Source organism: Pristiophorus japonicus, chromosome 19, assembly GCF_044704955.1.
Source record: "Pristiophorus japonicus isolate sPriJap1 chromosome 19, sPriJap1.hap1, whole genome shotgun sequence".
In the NCBI taxonomy this organism is placed as follows: Eukaryota; Metazoa; Chordata; class Chondrichthyes; family Pristiophoridae; genus Pristiophorus; species Pristiophorus japonicus.
The window spans coordinates 81,215,028-81,234,391 of NC_091995.1; the positions used below are offsets into that span (position 1 = coordinate 81,215,028).

The 19,364-nt window shown below is 46.1% G+C and overlaps 1 protein-coding gene and 1 non-coding gene across 3 annotated transcripts; one reads left to right on the forward strand and one right to left on the reverse strand.

Moving 5' to 3' along the window:
* Nucleotides 1–492: 492 nt before the first annotated feature.
* On the reverse strand, nucleotides 493–692 carry LOC139230669 (U2 spliceosomal RNA). Its single transcript, XR_011587957.1, has one exon. It is a non-coding gene; the product is annotated as a U2 spliceosomal RNA (small nuclear RNA).
* Nucleotides 693–9,576: 8,884 nt separating this feature from the next.
* On the forward strand, nucleotides 9,577–19,300 carry LOC139229989 (mitochondrial ribosome and complex I assembly factor AltMIEF1-like). Of its 2 annotated transcripts, XM_070861696.1 has the most exons (3): nucleotides 9,584–9,657; nucleotides 10,125–10,276; nucleotides 19,017–19,300. In XM_070861696.1, the coding sequence occupies exon 3, from the start codon at nucleotides 19,088–19,090 to the stop codon at nucleotides 19,298–19,300; it is 213 nt and encodes a 70-aa protein (XP_070717797.1). In that variant the 5' UTR covers nucleotides 9,584–9,657; nucleotides 10,125–10,276; nucleotides 19,017–19,087. The 2 variants fall into 2 exon arrangements, with proteins under 2 accessions (XP_070717796.1, XP_070717797.1); XM_070861695.1 differs by lacking the exon at nucleotides 10,125–10,276 and having other exon boundaries at nucleotides 9,577–9,657.
* Nucleotides 19,301–19,364: the final 64 nt, after the last annotated feature.

Consider the following 19,364-nt stretch of genomic DNA (forward strand, 5'->3'; position numbering starts at 1 on the left):
ACTTTGCGCACAGCAAGCTCCCATCTCTATTTTAGTGATGTTGATTGAGAGATAAATATTGGCCAGGACTCCGGGGAGAACTCCTCTGCTCTTCTTCGAAATAATGCCATAGAGTCATTTACTTCCACCTGAGAGAGCAGACTTGGATTGGGCCTTGGATTAACGTCTCGTCTGAAAGGCGGCACCTCCGACAGTGCAGCACTCCCTCAGCACTGCACTGGGAGTGTCAGCCTAGATTTATGTGCTTGAGTTCCTGCATTGGGACTTGAACCCACAACCTTCTGACTCTGAGACGCGAGTGCTGCCCACTGAGCCACGGCTGACATATGTGCCTGAGTGTAGACATTGGGATCAGCTGTGATTTTTTAAAAAATGTTTTATTCGTTGCCAATCTTTCCAATTCTTTGTCAGATCATAAACACCAAAGGTCACCTTGGGCCCATTCAAGGATCACTCTGCGCCAATGTTTTTGCTCTTAGCCAAAAGACCTAGAGCCCAAGCACCGTTCCTGGAAGTACTGCAATACCAGGTTCGTGCCATGGAGGTGGACTGGGCAGGCCCCCACCCACCTCCTATTTCCAAAAAGCATAGGAGAACCACCTTCCTGATCCAGGGAGAACCACTTTCTGGTCATGGTTACTCCCCTGTCAGGTCAGTTACGCATGATTTTAGCCAAAAGGCCGAGAAGCGATCCCCACACATACTGAATAGTCATGGAGCCAGGATACCTGAGCGCAGTTGGTGCCAGTGGTACTGTACCCTAGAGTCATTACTTTAAGAAGAGAATCTAGCATAAGAGTCCATGACATAAATACATAATGCCTTGAGCCTTTTTAGTTTCTTGTTACTCTCCCAGAAAATTTCAAACTCCACAGGATCTTTTCCATGTGTCATCAACTCGCATCCAACAAGACACAGAATTCTGGGAAGACGGATCACATTCTTCAAACCCCCTTTACACCCACACCTGATTTCACGGAAAGCTCAATCCATGCATTACAAGGGACATCGTTGGAGTGGATGAAATCTGCAAGTCACGACACTCACTATTCATTTCATACCCAATAAACCTGTTAACAATCCGTGACACACGCACTATACCCCATCGATGGCAGGGTGGGAGTGAGGGACTTTGGCTGGGGGAGGCAGCCCTTGTGCTGGGGTAAGGGACTTCAGCTGGAACTTGAGAGGCTTTTACTGGGTTGATGGAGATCTATCTTCTCTGGCTTCTGAAGTCTGAGTCATGGACTCTTATGCTAGATTCTCCCATTCTTTCCTTAAAGTAATGACTCTAGGGTACAGTACCACTGGCACCAACTGCGCTCAGGTATCCTGGCTCCATGACTATTCAGTATGTGTGGGGATCGAGGAGGTGGGTGGGGGGCTTGACCCATCCACCTCCATGACACGAACCTGGTATTGCAGTACTTCCAGGAACGGTGCTTGGGCTCTAGGCCTTTTGGCTAAGAGCATTAGCGCAGGGTGATCCTTGATGTGTGCAAGGTGACCTCTGGCGTTTGTGATCTGACAAAGAATTGGAAAGATTGGCAACGAATAAATAAATTTAAAAAAATTTAAAATTAAAAAAAATTACACTTTGCAAAGTCAGTCAGAACTTGGGCTGGGCGGTTCCAGTTACACATTCCAGAGAAACTTTAAGGTGTGGCTTATCCTCCAAGGGGAACCAATCAGCAATTGGTCATGTGATAATGGAGAGCCAATCAGAGACAATGCAGCCATTTTGGTAGTACAAATAAGCGCATCCTTACCTTTAATCCTTTGAGCACTGTGTACACTAATAGAAAGCACAGCAACTAATATGTTTTTCGGCAGTAATATTGTAAGCTGTAGTTCATGGGGTTGAGTGATATAGTGGAAATTCCCTCCGTAAACCTCTCCGCCTCTCTACCTCTCTTTCCCCCTTTAAGACGCTCCTTAAAATTTACGTCTTTGACCTAGCTTTTGTTCACCTGTCCTAATATCTCCTTATGTGGCCCGGTGTCAAATTTTGTCTGATATCGCTCCTTGGGGCATTTTACTCTGTGAAAGGTGCTATATAAATGTAAGTCTTTCTTTTTCTAAAGCGCCTTTCATGATCACCGGATGTCTCAAAGCGCTTTACAGCCAATGAAGTACTTTTGAAGTGTAGTCACTGTTGTAATGTAGGAAACGCGGCAGCCAATTTGCGCACAGCAAGCTCCCACAAACAGTAATGCGCTAATGACCAGATAATCTGTTTTTATGATGTTGATTGAGGTATAAATATTGACCACGCCACCAGGAATAACTCCCCTGCTCTTTTCAGAAAAACCCAACTGGTTCACTAATGTCTGCCTTCCTTACAGTGCTGACTTTGTCGCAGCAGCTTGGTACAACTGAACGGCTTGCTAGGCCATTTAAGAGTCAACCACATTGCTGTGGGTAGACCGGGTAAGGACGGCAGATTTCCTTCCCGAAAGGACATTAGTGAACCAGATGGGTTTTAACGACAATGGTAGTTTCGTGGTCACCTTTATTGATACTAGCTTTTTATTCCAGATTTATTTAATTAACTGAATTTAAATTCCCCAGCTGCCATGCTGGAATTTCAACTTGCGTCTCCAGATTATTGGTCCATTAACATAACCACTATGCCACCGTTCTCATTGGGGTTTCCAAGCCTACTGCTTGCACTTTGGCTTCCGTGCTGCACCTGAACTCTCACGTGGGTGGTGAGCATGTTTCCGTTAAGCTGCGTGGCTGCACAGCGGTCTGGGGGTCCCGTGCAGACTGCTCACCAACTTTTACACGGGAGAAACTGTGCGGGAATTTGAATGGACCGCACAGCAAGTTAAAGGTGCCATGCATGAAAAAAAAATGAGAGGGAACATTGGTCACTTGTTCTTCCTAAGCATGCTACACTTACCACAAGTCATGTCTCAAATTACACATATGCTGCAAACCACAATGCTATTTTCTGAATTTACTAGGTAAATTCCCCTGTTTCCCTCTCCTCCCCATAGGCCATTCCCCTATCTCCCCTAGTCCCATACCATCTCGGTTTAACATCTCATCTGAAAGAAGGCACCTCTGACTGTGCAGCACTCCCTCAGTACTGCACTGGGAGTGTCAGCCGAGATTGTGTGCTCAAGTCTCTAGAGTGGAACTTGAACTCACAACCTTCTGACTCAGAGGTGATGGGAACTTTTACACCCAGAGGGTAGTGGGGGTCTGGAACTCACTGCCTGAAAGGGTGGTAGAGGCAGCAATCCTCATAGCATTTTAAAAATATTTGGATATGCATTTGAAGTGCCGTAACCTACAAGGCTATAGACCAAAAGCTGGAAAGTGGGATTAGGCTGGATTGTGCTTTGTCAACCGGCACGGATATGATGGGCCAGCCTCGTTCTGTGCTATACATTTCTATGATTCTATGTGAGAGCATGACCCATGGTGGACATCATGCATTCCCACTCCAGGGCCACATGGGCACGAATGAGACCACGAAAGAGAGGCAGGCGATCCAAATGGTTATGATCTGCAATGCACTGCCTGAAAGGGTGGTGGAGGCCGATTCAATTGTGGCTTTGAAAAGGAAATTGGATAAGTACCTGAAGGGAAGAAATTTGCAGGGATATGGGGAAAGGACAAGGGGAGTGGGACTAGCTGAAGTGCTCTTGCAGAGAGCCGGCACGGGCTCGAAGGGCCGAATGGCCTTCTTCTGTGCTGTAACCGTTCTATGATTCTATGATTCTAACCCCCATGGGATAGGGACACCCCCCCCCCCCCCCCATTCTTGGGCATGTGCTGCTCATTGAAAGCATAAGAGCAAGAGAAGGCTATACTGCCCCTCGAGCTTGCTCCACCATCTAATAAGATCATAACCGCCCTGGGTGGAGAAAGTGCATCCGGGAAGGCATTGAGCTCTTCGAATCTCAACGCTGCGAGCGTGAAGAGGTCAGGCGCAGGCAGCGGAAGGAGCATGTGGTAAATCAGTGGCACCCCACCCTCCCCTTCCCCCAACGAATGTCTGTCCCACCTGTGACAGAGACTGTGGCTCTCGTATTGGACTGTTCAGCCACCAAAGAACTCACTTTAGGAGTGGAAGCAAGTCTTCCTCGATTCTGAGGGACTGCCTATGATGATGATGGCTGATCTTCAACCTCAACTCCTCTTTCCTGCCATATCCCCATATCCCTTAATTCCTCTGGAGTCCAAAAATCTATCTATCTCAATGACTAAGCAGCCACAGTCCTTTGGGGGAGAGAATTTCAAAGATTCACAACCCTCTGAGTGAAGAAATTTCTCCTCATCTCAAACTTAAATGGCTGATCCTTTATCCTGAGACTATGCCCACTAGTTCTAGACTCTCCAGCCAAGGGAAGCAACCTCTCTGTATCTACTCTGTCAATCCCCCTTGGAATCTTATATGTTTCAATGAGATCACTGCTCATTCTTCTACACTCCAGAGAGTTTAGTCTCATTCACCTCAATGTCTCCTCAAGAGTGTCAGCCGTGGTTCAGTTGGGAGTACTGTCACCTCTGAGCCAAAAGATTGTGGGTTCAATCCAGAGACTTGAGCACATAAATAAATCAAGGCTGACACTCTAGTGCAGTACTGAGCACTGTTGGAGGTGCCGTCTTTCGGATGAGACATTAAACCAAGACCGTCTCTGCCCTCTCCAGTTGACCGAGGTCATCGCTCCAACCCTCTTCTCAATCTTCCTTGCCGCCATGCTCCACCTCACAGTCAACAAGCTCCCCACTGGAGTGGAACTAAACTACAGAACCAGTGGAAAGCTGTTTAACCTATGCCGCCTCCAGGCCAGGTCCAAGATCACCCCAACCTCTGACGTTGAGCTACAATACGCGGACGACGGCTGCGTCTGCGCACATTCTGAGGCTGAACTCCAGAACATAGTCGATGTATTTACTGAGGCATATGAAAGCATGGGCCTTACGCTAAACATCTGTAAGACAAAGGTCCTCCACCAGCCTGTCCTCGCCGCACAGCTCTGCCCCTCAGTCATCAAGATCCACGGCGCGGCCCTCAACAATGTGGACCATTTCCCATACCTCGGGTGTCTCTTATCAATGGATGCGGAGATTCAACACCGCCTCCAGTGCGCCAGTGCAGCCTTCGGCCATCTGAGGAAAAGAGTGTTCGAAGACCAGGCCCTCAAATCTACCACCAAGCTCATGGTCTACAGGGCTGTAGTAATACCCGCCCTTCTGTATGGCTCAGAGGCATGGACTTTGTGCAGAAGACACCTCAAGTCGCTGGAGATATATCACCAACGATGTTTCTGCAAGATCCTGAAAATCCCCTGGGAGGACAGACGCACCAACATCAGTGTCCTCATCCAGGCTAACATCCTCAGCATTGAAGCACTGACCACACTCGATCAGATTCGCTGGGCAGGCCACATAGTTTGCACACCAGACACGAGACTCCCAAAGCAAGTGCTCAAGGCGGAGCTCCTTCACGGCAATTGAACCAAAAGTGGGCAGTGGAAATGTTACAAAAACACCCTCAAAGCCTCCCTGATAAAGTGCGACCTCATCACTGATACCTGCGAGTCCCTGGCCAAAGACCGCCCCAAGTGGAAAAAATGCATTCGGGCACTTCGAGTTTCAACGCTGAGAGCCTGAAGAGGTCAAGCGCAGGCAGCGGAAGCAGTGTGCGTCAAACCAGTCCCACCCACCCCTTCTCTCGGCAACTGTCGGTCCCACCTGTGACAGAGTCTGTGGTTCTCGTATTGGACTGTTCTGCCACCAAAGAACTCACTTCAGGAGTGGAAGCAAGTCTTCCTTGATTCTGAGGAACTGCCTATGCTGATGATGATGATGATGAAAATATCCCATGACACTATTTGGAATAAGAACTAAAGGACATAAGAAATAAGAGCAGGAGTAGGCCATATGGCCCCTCGGGCCAGCTCCGCCATTTTATATGATCTTGGCTGATCCAATCATGGACTCAGGTCCACTTCCCTGCCCGCTCCCCATAACCCCTTATTCCCTTATCGGTTAAGAGACTGTCTATCTCTGTCTTAAATTTATTCAATGTCCCAGCTTCCACAGATCTCTGAGGCAGCGAATTCCACAGATTTACAACCCTCTGAGAAAAGAAATTTCTCCTCATCTCAGTTTTAAGATGGCCCCTTAATAAGGCAGCCCCTTATTCTAAGATTATGCCCCCTAGTTCTAGTCTCCCCCATCAGTGGAGACATCCTCTCTGCATCCACCTTGTCAAGCCCCCTCATAATCTTATACATTTCGATAAGATCACCTCTCATTCTTCTGAATTCCAATGAGTAGAGGCCCAACCTACTCAACATTTCCTCATAGGTCAACTCCCTCATCTCCGGAATCAACCTAGTGAACCTTCTCTGAACTGCCTCCAAAGGAAGTATATCCTTTCGTAAATATGGAAACCAAAACTGCACACAGTACTCCAGGTGTGGCCTCACCAATACCTTATATAAGGTAGACTTCCCTGCTTGTAGCAAGACTTCCCTGTTTTTATACTCCATCCCCTTTGCAACAAAGGCCAAGATTCCATTGGCCTTCCTGATCACTTGCTGTACCTGCACACTATCCTTTTGTGTTTCATGCACAAGTACCCCCAGGTCCCGCTGTACTGCAGAACTTTGCAATCTTTTTCCATTTAAATGATAACTTGTTCTTTGATTTTTTTTCTGCCAAAGCGCATGACCTCACACTTTCCAACATTAAAGTCCATCTGCCAAATTTTTGCCCACTCACTTAGCCTGTCTATGTCCTTTTGCAGATTTTTTGTGTCTTCCTCCCATCTTTGTATCATCAGCAAACTTTGCTACGTTACACTCGGTCCCTTCTTCGAAGTCGTTAATATAGATTGTAAATAGTTGGGGTCCCAGCACCGATCCCTGCGGCATCCCACTAGTTACTGATTGCCAACCCGAGAATGAACCTTTATCCCGACTCTCTGTTTTCTGTTCGTTAGCCAATCGTCTATCCATGCTAAGATATTACCCCCAGTCCCGTGAACTTTTATCTTGTGCAGTAACCTTTTATGTGGCACCTTGTCAAATGCCTTCTGGAAGTGCAAATACACCACATCCACTGGTTCCTCTTTATTCACCCTGTTCGTTACATCCTCAAAGAATTCCAGCAAATTTGTCAAACATGATTTCCCCGTCATAAATCCATGCTGACTCTGCCTGACCGAATTTTGCTTTTCCAAATGTCCTGCTACTGCTTCTTTAATAATGGACTTCAACATTTTCTCAACCACAGATGTTAGGCTAACTGCTCTATAGTTTCTTGCTTTTTGTCTGTCTCCTTTTTTTAATATGGGCGTTACATTTGCAGTTTTCCAATCTGTTGGGACCTCCCCAGAATCTTGTAACCACCAATGTATCCACAATCCTTGTCGCTACTTCTCTTAAGACCCTAGGATGCAAGCCATCGGGTCCAGGGGTTTTATCTGCCTTTAGTCCCATTATCTTACTGAGTATCACCTCCTTCGTGATTGTGATTGTGTTAAGTTCCTCCCCCCTATAGCCCCTTGACTATCCACTGTTGGGATATTGTTAGAGTTCTCTACTGTAAAGACTGATACAAAATATGTGTTCAGAGTTTCTGCCATCTTCATGTTCCCCATTACTAACTCCCCGATCTTGTCCTCCAAGGGACCAACATTTACTCTAGCCACTCTTTTTCTTTTTATATACCTGTAGAAACTCTTACTATCTGTTTTTATATTTTGTGCTAGTTTACTTTCATAGTCTATCTTCCCTTTCTTAATCATTTTTTGTAGTCATTCTTTGCTGGCTTTTAAAAGCTTCCCAATCTTCTGTCCTCTCACTAGTTTTAGCCACTTTGTATGATCTTGTTTTTAATTGGACACCGTCCTTTATTTCTTTAGTTAGCCACGGATGGCTATCTTTTCTTTTACACCCTTTCCTCCTCACTGGAATATATTTTTCTTGAGAGTTGTGAAATATCTCCTTAAATGTACACCACTGTTCATCAACCGTCCTACACTTGAATCTATTTCCCAGTCCACTTTAGCCAACTCTGCCCTCATACCTTCATAGTCTCCTTTATTTAAGCTTAGTACGCTGTTGAGAGATCCAACTTTCTCACCCTCCATCTGAATTTGAAATTAAATCATACTATGATCACTCATTGCAAGGGGATCCTTTACTAGGTCATTGTTTATTAATCCTGTCTCATTACACAGGACCAGATCTAAGATAGCCTGCCCCATGGTTGGTTCAATTACATACTGCTCAAGGAACCCATCCCTTTTGCACTGTGTGAACTCTTCCTCAAGGCTACCCAGACTAATTTGACTTGTCCAATCAATATGGAGGTTAAAATCACCCATGATTATTGCTGTTACCTTTTTACAAGCCCTCAATATGGTTTATGCTCCGACCAACAAAGTTGCTGCTGTTAGGGGGCCTATAGACTTCGTCCACCAGTGACTTTTCCCCTTATTATTCCTTATCTCCACCCAAACTGTTTGAATATCCTGATCACTTGAGCCAATATCATTTCTCACTGTTGCAGTAATTCCATCCTTTATCAATAGAGCTACCCCACCTCCTTTTCCTTTCTGTTGTCCTTCCAGATTGTCAAATACACCTAAATATTTAATTAACAGTCCTAGTCACCTTGCATCCACATCTCTGAAATGGCTATCAGTTCATACCCATTTGTCTCTATTTGTGCCGTCAACTCATCTATTTTGTTATAAATGCTACGTGCATTTAGACAAAGTGCCTTTAAATTTGTTTTCTTTTACCCTTTTTTCCTGATTGTTTCCTCACTCCTTCAAACTCATTTTCTTTATTTTTGCTTTCTAATTCCAGCTTTACTCCCCTCCCTACTGAATCGATTTTCAAGTTCCCATAAGAGCAGGGTAAGTTATCCCCGGTGTCCTGGGGCCAATATTTATCCCTCAAACAACATCACTAAAAAACAAATGATCCCATCATCATCATCATATTGCTGTTTGTGGGAGCTTGCTGCCACGTTTGGTACATTACAACAGTGACTATCTTTCAAAAAGTACTTCATTGGCTGTAAAGAGCTTTGGGATGTCCGGTGGGGAAAAAGGGAAATAGACTTGCATTCATATAGCGCCTTTCATGACCACCGGACGTCCCAAAGAGCTTTACAGAGATAAAACATAGAAACATAGAAAATAGGTGCAGGAGTAGGCCATTCGGCCCTTCGAGCCTGCACCACCATTCAATAAGATCATGGCTGATCATTCACTAAATACCCCATTCCTGCTTTCTCTCCATACCCCTTGATCCCTTTAGCCGTAAGGGTACTTTTGTGAAGTGTAGTCACTGCTGTAATGTAGGTGGTCGTGGAAGCCACTATAGAAATGCAAGTCTTTCTTTCATAGGACAACCCAAGGTTCAGAATAGTGAACCTTTGTTGCAATGACTCTGAGGCAAATATGTCCTTCTTCAGGTGAGTGCTCCAGGTGTGGCCTGACCAATGCCCCTTGAAGGCTCGCTTTGATTGACAGCCACGCCTGGCCCCGCCCCGCCCTGGCAGCCAGTGACGTAATGACGTGCGGCGTGACCCGGAATGGATGGCGGGGCGTGGGCGCCATCTTGTTCGTCGTTCCCGAGAAGGAGGGAGCGGAGTTAGTGCCGGGCGAGAGACAAGGTGACCGACATTAACCCTGCGGCTTTGTATTGGGTCCGTGGAAATCCGAGGGGGATCACCTGAGAACGTCACTGCGTTGAAAATGTTTGAGAAATAAATCGGAGGAAGTCGGGTTTTTCTGCCGCGTCCGTAGCGCTTGGCCCGATTGGGGGGTGGGGTGGGTGATTGGCAGGCGTCGCGGCCAATCATAAGGCCGCATTGCGGAACAGGGATCCAATTAGCGGCGGGGTGGGGTGGGACTTCCGGTGGCTGAGCCAGATTCTGGGGAACTTTAATGGCCTGTTTTTTTAATTGAAGTTTAATCCATTTAAAAAGCACATGAGAGCAGCCATTCCTTATGCAATTCTGACTGCTGGTGTTTGTCACACCCTGCGTTAGTTAGTTTACAGAACCTGTGTTGGCATGTTATTAAAATCCAGAGGGGAAAGAAAAGTCTTAAATTCAGATTTTGATTTTTTTTTTAAAAGAGCACACACATGCTTGAAATCAGACAGTGGAAAATGTCACAGCCAGTCAGTCAGCCTCTGTGGAGAGAAAGAACAGGTTAACGTTTTGGGTCTAACCTTGTGTCAAACTAAACTCCTTCGCTGGACAAGGGCAGAGATTAAATAAGCCGTAGGTAAGGTTTGTATTCAGTCAGAATCTTGAGTTGCTGTCTGTTCTGCAAGGCGTCAGATGTTTTTATTGCTAATGTATCGGTACCTTTATATATCTGTTGGTGGCTGATCATCAGAATATTCTGTGTAGCTAACAGCATTAGAAGTAAATACTGTATCCGTTAATTTGGATTTAAAAACATCTCATCCTATTTTATTATGCAGACTAGGGGGGAGATGGAGGGAGAAAACAGTAAGACTGCTTCTGTGGGAATGCCAAAACTGGATCATATTGTGGGAGTTTCCCTCTTGAAGCTGGTATGGGTTTAGCCATTTATCGTCCGATCTGGCTGGGCCACATAAAGCACTAATGGGTTCTGCTCTCCTCTGCCAAAACTGCTCACTATTACAGGATCATCCTGAACACCCGCTTCTCATTTCCACTCGAAAAAGGTTTCTTACACCTCTTCCTCCCCATCCCTCATCCCAACAAGTGTGAAGAGCTCATGGACTTTTTTGTTACTTAAGATCGAGACCATCCGTTCAGTTGCCTCTAGCTTCCTTTCCCTCCCCTTGCCCACCCAACTAAACTTCCCTGTAGATTCCCCAAGTCCCTGCACTCATCTTTCTCTTGTATCTCCCATGATGCAATCTCTGAGCATATCTTGTCCATGAGACATACCTCGACCCTATTTTCAAACTGCTGACCGCCCAATTTTCTTTCAGGGTTCCCATGTTAGTTGATATTGTTAGCGGCTCTCTCGCCTTTCAAATCTGCCGTCATCATCTCCCTCCTCAAAAAACCCACCTTTGGCCCCTCTGTCCTTGCAAACTATTTCCCCAATCTCCCTTTCCTCCGCAAAGCCCTTGATCGTACTGTCGCTCCTAACTCCCTGCCCATCTTTCCCAGAATTGTTTGAATCAGGTTTTCGCCCCTGCCACAGTACCTAACCAGCTCTTATCAAAGTCACAAATTACTTCCACTGTGACCATGATAAACTATCACTCCTTGTAATTCTTGACCCACCTGCAGCAGTTTGACACTGTTAACAATACCTTCCTCCAACTCCTCTCCTGTTGTCCAGTTGGGTGGGACTGCACTCTTCTGGTTCCATTCTTATCTATCTAATCATAGCCAGAGAATCGCCTGCAACAGCTTCCCTTCCTGTTCCTGCATCGTTAGCTCTGGTGTCCCCCAAGGATCTATCCTTGGCCCCCTCCTAATTCTCATCTACATGCTTCCCCTCTGCGACATCATCCAAAAACACATCAGGTTCCACATGTATGCTGATGAATGAGTCGGGATAAATGGGTCCTTTTTGGGTTGGAAATCAGTGGTTATTGGTGTGCCACAGGGATCGGTGCTGGGACCACAACTGTTTACAATATATGTAGATGACCTGGAAGAGGGGACAGAGTGTAGTGTAACAAAATTTGCAGATGACACAAAGATTAGTGGGAAAGTGGGTTGTGTAGAGGACACAGAGAGGCTGCAGAGATTTAGATAGGTTAAGCGAATGGGCTAAGGTTTGGGAGATGGAATACAATGTCGGAAAATGTGAGGTCATCCACCTTGGGGAAAAAAACAGTAAAAGGGAATATTATTTGAATGGGGAGAAATTACAACATGCTGCGGTGCAGAGGGACCATGAAACTCTTTTGAGTTAACCTGCAAAAACATAAAACATTAAAACCATGCCACCCGACCTGGGTGACACAGCAGACATTTTCAAGGCCCCTTTTTTTTTGGGTTTTTGGTTTTTTTTTTGGGGCGCTAAAATCAAATTTTCAGAGGGACCATGAATCCCAAAAAGTTAGTTTGCAGGTGCAGCAGGTAATCAGGAAGGCGAATGGAATGTTGGCCTTCATTACGAGAGGGATGGGGTACAAAAGCAGGGAGGTCCTGCTGCAACTGTACAGGGTATTGGTGAGGCCGCACCTGGAGTACTGCGTGCAGTTTTGGTCACCTTACTTAAGGAAGGATATACTAGCTTTGGAAGGGGTACAGAGACGATTCAGTAGGCTGATTCCGGAGATGAGGGGGTTATCTTATGATGATAAATTGAGTAGGCTGGGTCTTTACTCGTTGGAGTTCAGAAGAATGATAGAAACATTTAAAATAATGAAAAGGATAGACAAGATAGAGGCAGAGAGCTTGTTTCCACTGGTCAGGGAGACTAGAACTAGGGGGCACAGCCTCAAAATATGGGGGAGCCAATTTAAAACCGAGTTGAGAAGGAATTTCTTTTCCCAGAGGGTTGTGAATCTGTGGAATTCTCTGCCCAGGGAAGCAGTTGAGGCTAGCTCATTGAATGTATTCAAATCACAGATAGATAGATTTTTAACCAATAAGGGAATAAAGGGTTATGGGGAGCGGGCTGGTAAGTGGCCAGATCAGCCATGATCTTGTTGAGTTGCGGAGCAGGCTCAAGGGGCTAGATGGCCTACTCCTGTTCCTAATTCTTATGTTCTTATGATATCTAACTCTGCCTCACCACCACCTCTCTCGACCCTGCCACTGAATCTGATTTGTCACGGTGCTTGTCTGACAGCCGGTATTGGAAGAGCAGAAATTTCCTCCAATTAATTATTGGCAAGACTGAAGCCATTGTCTTTGGACCCCGCCACAAATTCTGTTCCCTAGCTACCGACTTTATCCCTTTTGCTGGCCACTGTCCGAGGCTGGGCGAGATTGTTCACATTTGTTTTGGCATTGCATTTGACCCTGAGCTGAGCTTCCAACCGCATATCCTCATTTTGGAAAGACATGGATTAATCAAGGACAGTCAGCCTGGATTTGTTACGGGAAGGTCGTGTGACTAACTTGATTGAATTTTTTGAGGGATGTAACCAGGAAGGTCGATGATTGCAGTGCGTATGATGTAGTGTATATGGATTTTAGCAAAGCATTTGATAAGGTCCCACATGGCAAGCTGGTCACAAAAGTAAAATCCCATGTGATCCAGGGCAAAGTGGCAAGTTGGATCCAAAATTGGCTCAGAGGCAGGAAGCAAAGAGTAATGGTTGATGGGTGTTTTTGTGACTGGAAGATGTATGCAGTGGGGTTCTGCAGAGCTCAGTGCTGGGTCCCTTCCTTTTTGTGGTATACAGATATATCAATGACTTACACTTGAATGTTGGGGGTATGATTAAGAAGTTTGCAAATGACACTAAAATAGGCTGTGTGGTTGATAATAAAGAAGAAAGCTGCGGATTGCAGGAAGATAACAATGTACTGGTCAGGTGGGCGGAACGGTGGCAAATGGAATTCAGTCTGGATAAGTGTGCTGCCCTTGGTCCCGAACTCGCGCTTCTTCGATCACGTCCCTCTACAGTTTCTCATCACTTCTGCTGTAGCTGCCCACGCTCCAATCACCGACCTGGACCTTGCTGACGGCATTCTTCGCTGACGTTGCCCTCCTGTACCAGCTCGCGCTGTACCTTGCAGTAGTACAGCTCCATGCTGCTCCCAGGGCCGCACGCCGCTCCTTTTATGGCCCCGACCTGCCGCTGATGGACCTGCGAGAAACCATCAGGGAGGTCTAACAAGGCAAGGGAATACACATTAAATTCAAAAGTGTAGAGGAACAAAGGGACCTTGGAGTGCAGATCCACAGATCCCTAAAGGTAGCAGGACAGGTAGATAAGGTGGTTAAGAAAGCATATGGAATACTTGCATTTATTAGTCGAGGCATGGAATACAAGAGCAAGGAGATTATGGTTGAACTGTATAAAACGCTGGTTTGGCCACAGCTGGGGTACTGTGTGCAGTTCTGGTCACATTTCAGGAAAGATGTGATTGCACTGGAAAGGGTGCAAAGGAAATTTACAAGAATGTTGCCTGGACTGGAGAATTTTGGCTATGAGGAAAGATTTCAGATGCTGGGGTTGTTTTCTTTGGAACAGAGGAGGCTAAGGGGAGACCTGATTGAGGTGTATGAAATTATGAGGGGCCTGGGTAGAGTGGATAGGAAGGACCTATTTCCCTTGGCAGAGGGGTCAACAACCGGGGGGCATAGATTTAAAATAATTGGGGGGAGGTTTAGAGGAGATATGAGGGGAAATTTCTTCACCCAGAAGGTGGTGGGGGTCTGGGTCTGGAACTCACTGCCTGAAAGGATGGTAGAGGCAGAAACCCTCACCACATTTAAAAAATACTTGGATGTGCATTTGAAGTGCCGTAGCTTCCAGGGCTATGGACCAAGAGCTGGGAAGTGGGATTAGGCTGGATGGCTCTTGGTCGGCTGGCGTGGTCACAATGGGCCGAAATATCCTCCTTCCTATTGTGTCTGTAAGCACTCTAGTAATGACTTCATGGGGCAATGTATTGTACTTGAACTGTGGTGACCTTAGTCCATTTATTACAGCTCCTGAGTGAGGGTACTGCATGATGAGCTCCCTTTTTTATACCTGGTTACCTGTCGTGTACAGGTGACCCCTGGGTCTCCACCAGTTGCACCCTCTGGTGGTACAAGCATAGTGTATACAGTGTGAAGGTACATCCAGTAGTCTGATGTGACTGTACATTGAGTGTACAGGGAGTATACTTATACATACACAACATCACTCTCCCCTAAGTCTTGTGCCACTGGCCTTTGCATTATGTGCTCTGGCCCTAGACTTGAGTGCCCAAAGCCCTTGCACCTTGTCTATACACATATACATATACATATACATATATATATTTATTACACAACACTTCCGTGATGTAAATTTCTATGAATCTATGATATCCTCTCCATAACACTGCTCGTTTTCGCCCCTGCCTCAGGTCTTCTGATGCTGTAACCCTCATAATCTGCATTTGTTACCTCAAGACTTGACTATTCCAATGCTCCCCTGGCCGGCCTCCCCTCTTGCACATTCTGTAAATTTGAGCTCATCCAAAACTCTGCTGCCACTATCCTAACTCGTACCATGTCCCGTTCACCCATCGCAACTGTGCTCGCTGAACTACATTGGCTCCCGGTCCGACAACGCCTTGATTTTAAAACTCTCGTCCTTTCAAATCCCTCCATGGCCTCGCCCCTCCCTATCTCGGTACTTCTCCAGCCCTACTACCCTCCATTATCTCTGCGTTCCTCTATTTCTAGCCTCATGCGCCTCCCCGATTATCTTCGCCCCACCATCGGTGGCCATGCCTTCAGCTGCCTGGGCCTTAAGCTCCGGAATTCCTTCCCTAAACCTCTCCGCTTCGCTACCTCTCCTTCAAGACGCTCCTTAAAGCCAACCTCTTTGACCAAACATTGGGTCACCTGTCCTAATATCTCCTTGTATGGCTTTGGTGTCAAATTGTGTTTGATCACTCCTGTGAAGTGCCTTGGGTTGTTTTACTCTGTTAAAGGCGCTATATAAATGCAAGTTGTTGATCATTCCATCCAGTACCATAGCTAAAATGTGATTTTGCTTATCTTGGCTGTTTATAGAGGCTAGCTGGATATGAAGGCTAGTGGAGGCTTGGATTCCAACTTGTTGCTTTTGAGTAGGAGTCTTCTCTTCTGCTGTTGTCGTCTCTGCCGTAAAAGAGCAGTTTAACTTGATTCAGTGCAGGGCTGTGACAGGATGGCCCGGTAGTGGGTACTTGGGTCACGTGTGGTGTGCTACAACTGATTAAAGCAGGTTGCATTTAATGTTACTGTAATGTAATGCAGTAGAAACGAATTTCAGGAGGGTTGGGAAAAATCTGCATCAGGCTACTGCACAAAATGAGGGAGATTGTCAAGAAAAGCACTGAGTCACGCACATGATTGACTGTGGGATAATGGCTCGATTGAAGTACATTAGATTGGATCAGTATTCTGATGTTTTTATCTTGAGTGCCTTTTTTTTTATATTCATTCATGGGATGTGGGCATCGCTAGCAAGGCCAGTATTTATTGCCCCTTGAGAAGGTGGTGGTGAGCTGCTGCCTTGAACTGCTGTAGTCCGTGTGGTGAAGATGCTGCCACAGTGCTGTTGGGGAAGGGGTTCCAGGATTTTGACCCAGTGACGATGGGGAGCGGCCGATATATTTCCAAGACAGGACGGTGTGTGACTTGGAGGGGAACTTTGAGGTGATGGTGTTCCCATGCGTCTGCTGCCCCTGGCCTAGATGGGAGGGGTCGTGGGTTTGGGAGGTGCTGTCGAAAAAGCTTTGGTGAGTTGCTGCAGTGCATCTGGTAGATGGTACACACTAGCCACGGTGTGCCGGTGGTGGAGGGAATTAATGTTTAAGGTGGTGGATGGGGTGCCAATCAAGCGGGCTGCTTTGTCCTGGATGATGTCGAGCTTCTTGAGTGTTGTTGGAGCTGCACTCATCCAGGCAAGTGGCGAGTATTCCATCACACTCCTGACTTGTGCCTTGTAGATGGTGGAAAGGCTTTGGGGAGTCAGGAGGTGAGTCACTCGCCGCAGAATACCCAGCCTCTGACCTGCTCTTGTTGCCACAGTATTTATGGCCGGTCCAGTTAAGTTTCTGGTCAATGGTGACCCCCCCCCCCCCGCAGGATGTTGATGGTGGGAGATTCGGCGATGGTAATGCCGTTGAATGTCAAAGGGTGATAGACGCTCACTTGTTGGTTTTTTTTGATTATGCAACAGGTCCATTAGGACGTGAAATAAGGAACGATAGCTCAGTCTGACTTCCTCCCTCAGTCCCCAGGAATGGACTCCCATCACATCTGTAGTTGCTGGCATAAGGTCTATGGCCCTGAAATCCCGGTCCTCTGCTTCCCGCGGGCGCACGACAGAAAATGGTTAAAAGCATCCGCACCTACCTTTTCCTGCTGTACCTACCTTTTCCTGCTGTGCCTACCAGCGATCCCGGTCCTGAGGCCTCCTCTCCCTGCGCATTGACACGCGTGCACGTCTGGACGGACGTATGCTGGAGTCACATGGCACTGCGCAGTCAATCCAGATAAAGTATTTTCTCATTCATAATAATGGGAACTCCGTAAGTAGGAGTACTCATTATTATGGTTAACACCCCCTCCCCCTAAACACCCAAACACAAATTTAAAAAAAATAGAAAAAATACATCATATATTTAAGATGAATTTAAATTAAAGTTAATAAATGTCTCAGGAAAAAAAATATTTTTCTGATTTTAAATTTTTAAAAAGTTTTTTAATTATGGTTTAAAGTAAACTTACCTTAATGGGCAAGGTTTTTAACATTAAAATGTATTTTAAAATTTTTATTTTTATATGTTTTTGTATGTTTTAAAGCTCTTACGCTGGTAAAAGTAGGCTATGCGCTTTTACCAGGCGCAAGAGTTTTCAGGACATTTGCTGGGCAAGAGATGGGCAAATACTGCAATCTTGCCCATGCGAATGTCCTGGCTGTGGGGATACAGAGGATCTGTCAAGCTTGAGCTTGACAGATCGGAAAGGCCGGTTTTTAGCGCATGCCAAAAAACGACTTTTGCGATGCCTTCCCGGGTCCGTGCACGCGCCGTACTGAAGCCGGAGAAGCCGGAATTTCTGCCCCATCATCTGAAACACTGCTGCCACCTGACACAAGACCACCATGTACTCCAAACACTCTCTGCTTTTAAAAAAATGAGGAAGAATGCCGAGCTGTGAAATTCCTGAAGTTATGTTCAGTGCAGAGGGAGAAAGGTGAGGAGAAAGATGTGATTCTATTAATGACGTTTGTATTGAGCTTGGTTTGAACAGCGTGGAAAAGGTTTAGAGTATAAGAGAAAATTACTGCAATTATATAGAGCTTTGGTGAGGCTACACCAGGAGTACTGTGTACAGTTTTGGTCTCCTTACCTCAGGAAGGATATAATTGCCTTCGTGGGAACTCAATGAAGGTTCACTGAACTGATTCCTGGGGTGAGGGGATTATCCCAGGAGGAGGGATTGAGTAGACTAGGCCGATATTCTCTCGTGTTTAGAAGAATGAGAGGTGATCTTTCTTAAGGGGCTTGACCAGGTAGATTCTGAGAGGATGTTTCTCCTGGCTATGGAATCGAGAACCAGGGGTCACAGTCTCAGAATAAGGGGTCGACCATTTAAGACTGAGATGAGGAAAATTTCTTCACTTAAGGATTGTGAATCTTTGGAATTCTCTACCCCAGTGGGTTATGGATGCTCAGCTGTTGAGTATATTCAAGAGATCGAAAGTTTTTTGAATATTAAGGGAACCAAGGGGCATGGGGCAGAGCAGGATGGTGAAGTTGAGGTAGAAGATGAACCATGATCTTATCGAATGCCAGAGCAGACTTGAAGGGCCTACTCCTGTTCCTATTTCTTATGAAAGCCAGAGATGGGAAAAGTCAAGAGTGGAAATGGGATTAATTGACTGCTACCTGTCCTGTTTTCTCTTACCTGCCCCACCCTATCTTGTTCAATCCTTTTAAAGGACTTGCCTATCTTTTCCTTTGAAGGTATGCACCTTTTCTTTTTCCAATGCTGCTGGATATGCTGTATAGCTCCAGTGGGACCAAAACTAAGGGCCATAAATATAAGATGGTCACCAATAAATCCAATAGGAATTCAGGAAAAACTTCTTTACCCAGAGACTGGTGAGAATGTGGAACTCGCTACCAAAGGGAGGGGTGGACACATAGCATAGGTGCCTTTAAGGGGAAGCTAGATAAACACATGAGGGAGAAAGGAATAGAGGGATATGCTGATAGGGTGAGATTAAGAAGAGTGGGAGGAGGCTCGTGTTGAGCATAAACACCAGCAGAGACCAGTTGGGCCCAATGGCCTGTTTCGTGCTGTCATTTCTAGATAATTGTTGTGGAGAATCAACTTTTCTCTTTTTTTCCCTCAGGTATGGCAAAAATGATCTTTCCGTACTGATTGGAGAACGGTGCCAATCTTCCTTGGTCGATCCGTCTTGTCATGGCGACCTGGTCACGTGCGGCTGTGCTGAATCTTTACCGAGCTCTCCTGCACGAGGGCCGCAATCTCCAGTACACTGACCGAGAGTACTACTACACGTTCATCAAGCGGGAGTTCAGAAAGAACCAGCACCTCACTAGGGAGGAAGACAAACTTCAGCAACTGGAGAAAGGCTTCTACTTTCTGAAGAGCAAGCTCGGAGGCCTGGTTTAATCTCCAGTTGAAACAGAACGTCTGTGTTCAACTTTCTAGGTGTGTTTTTTTTTTAATCATTACA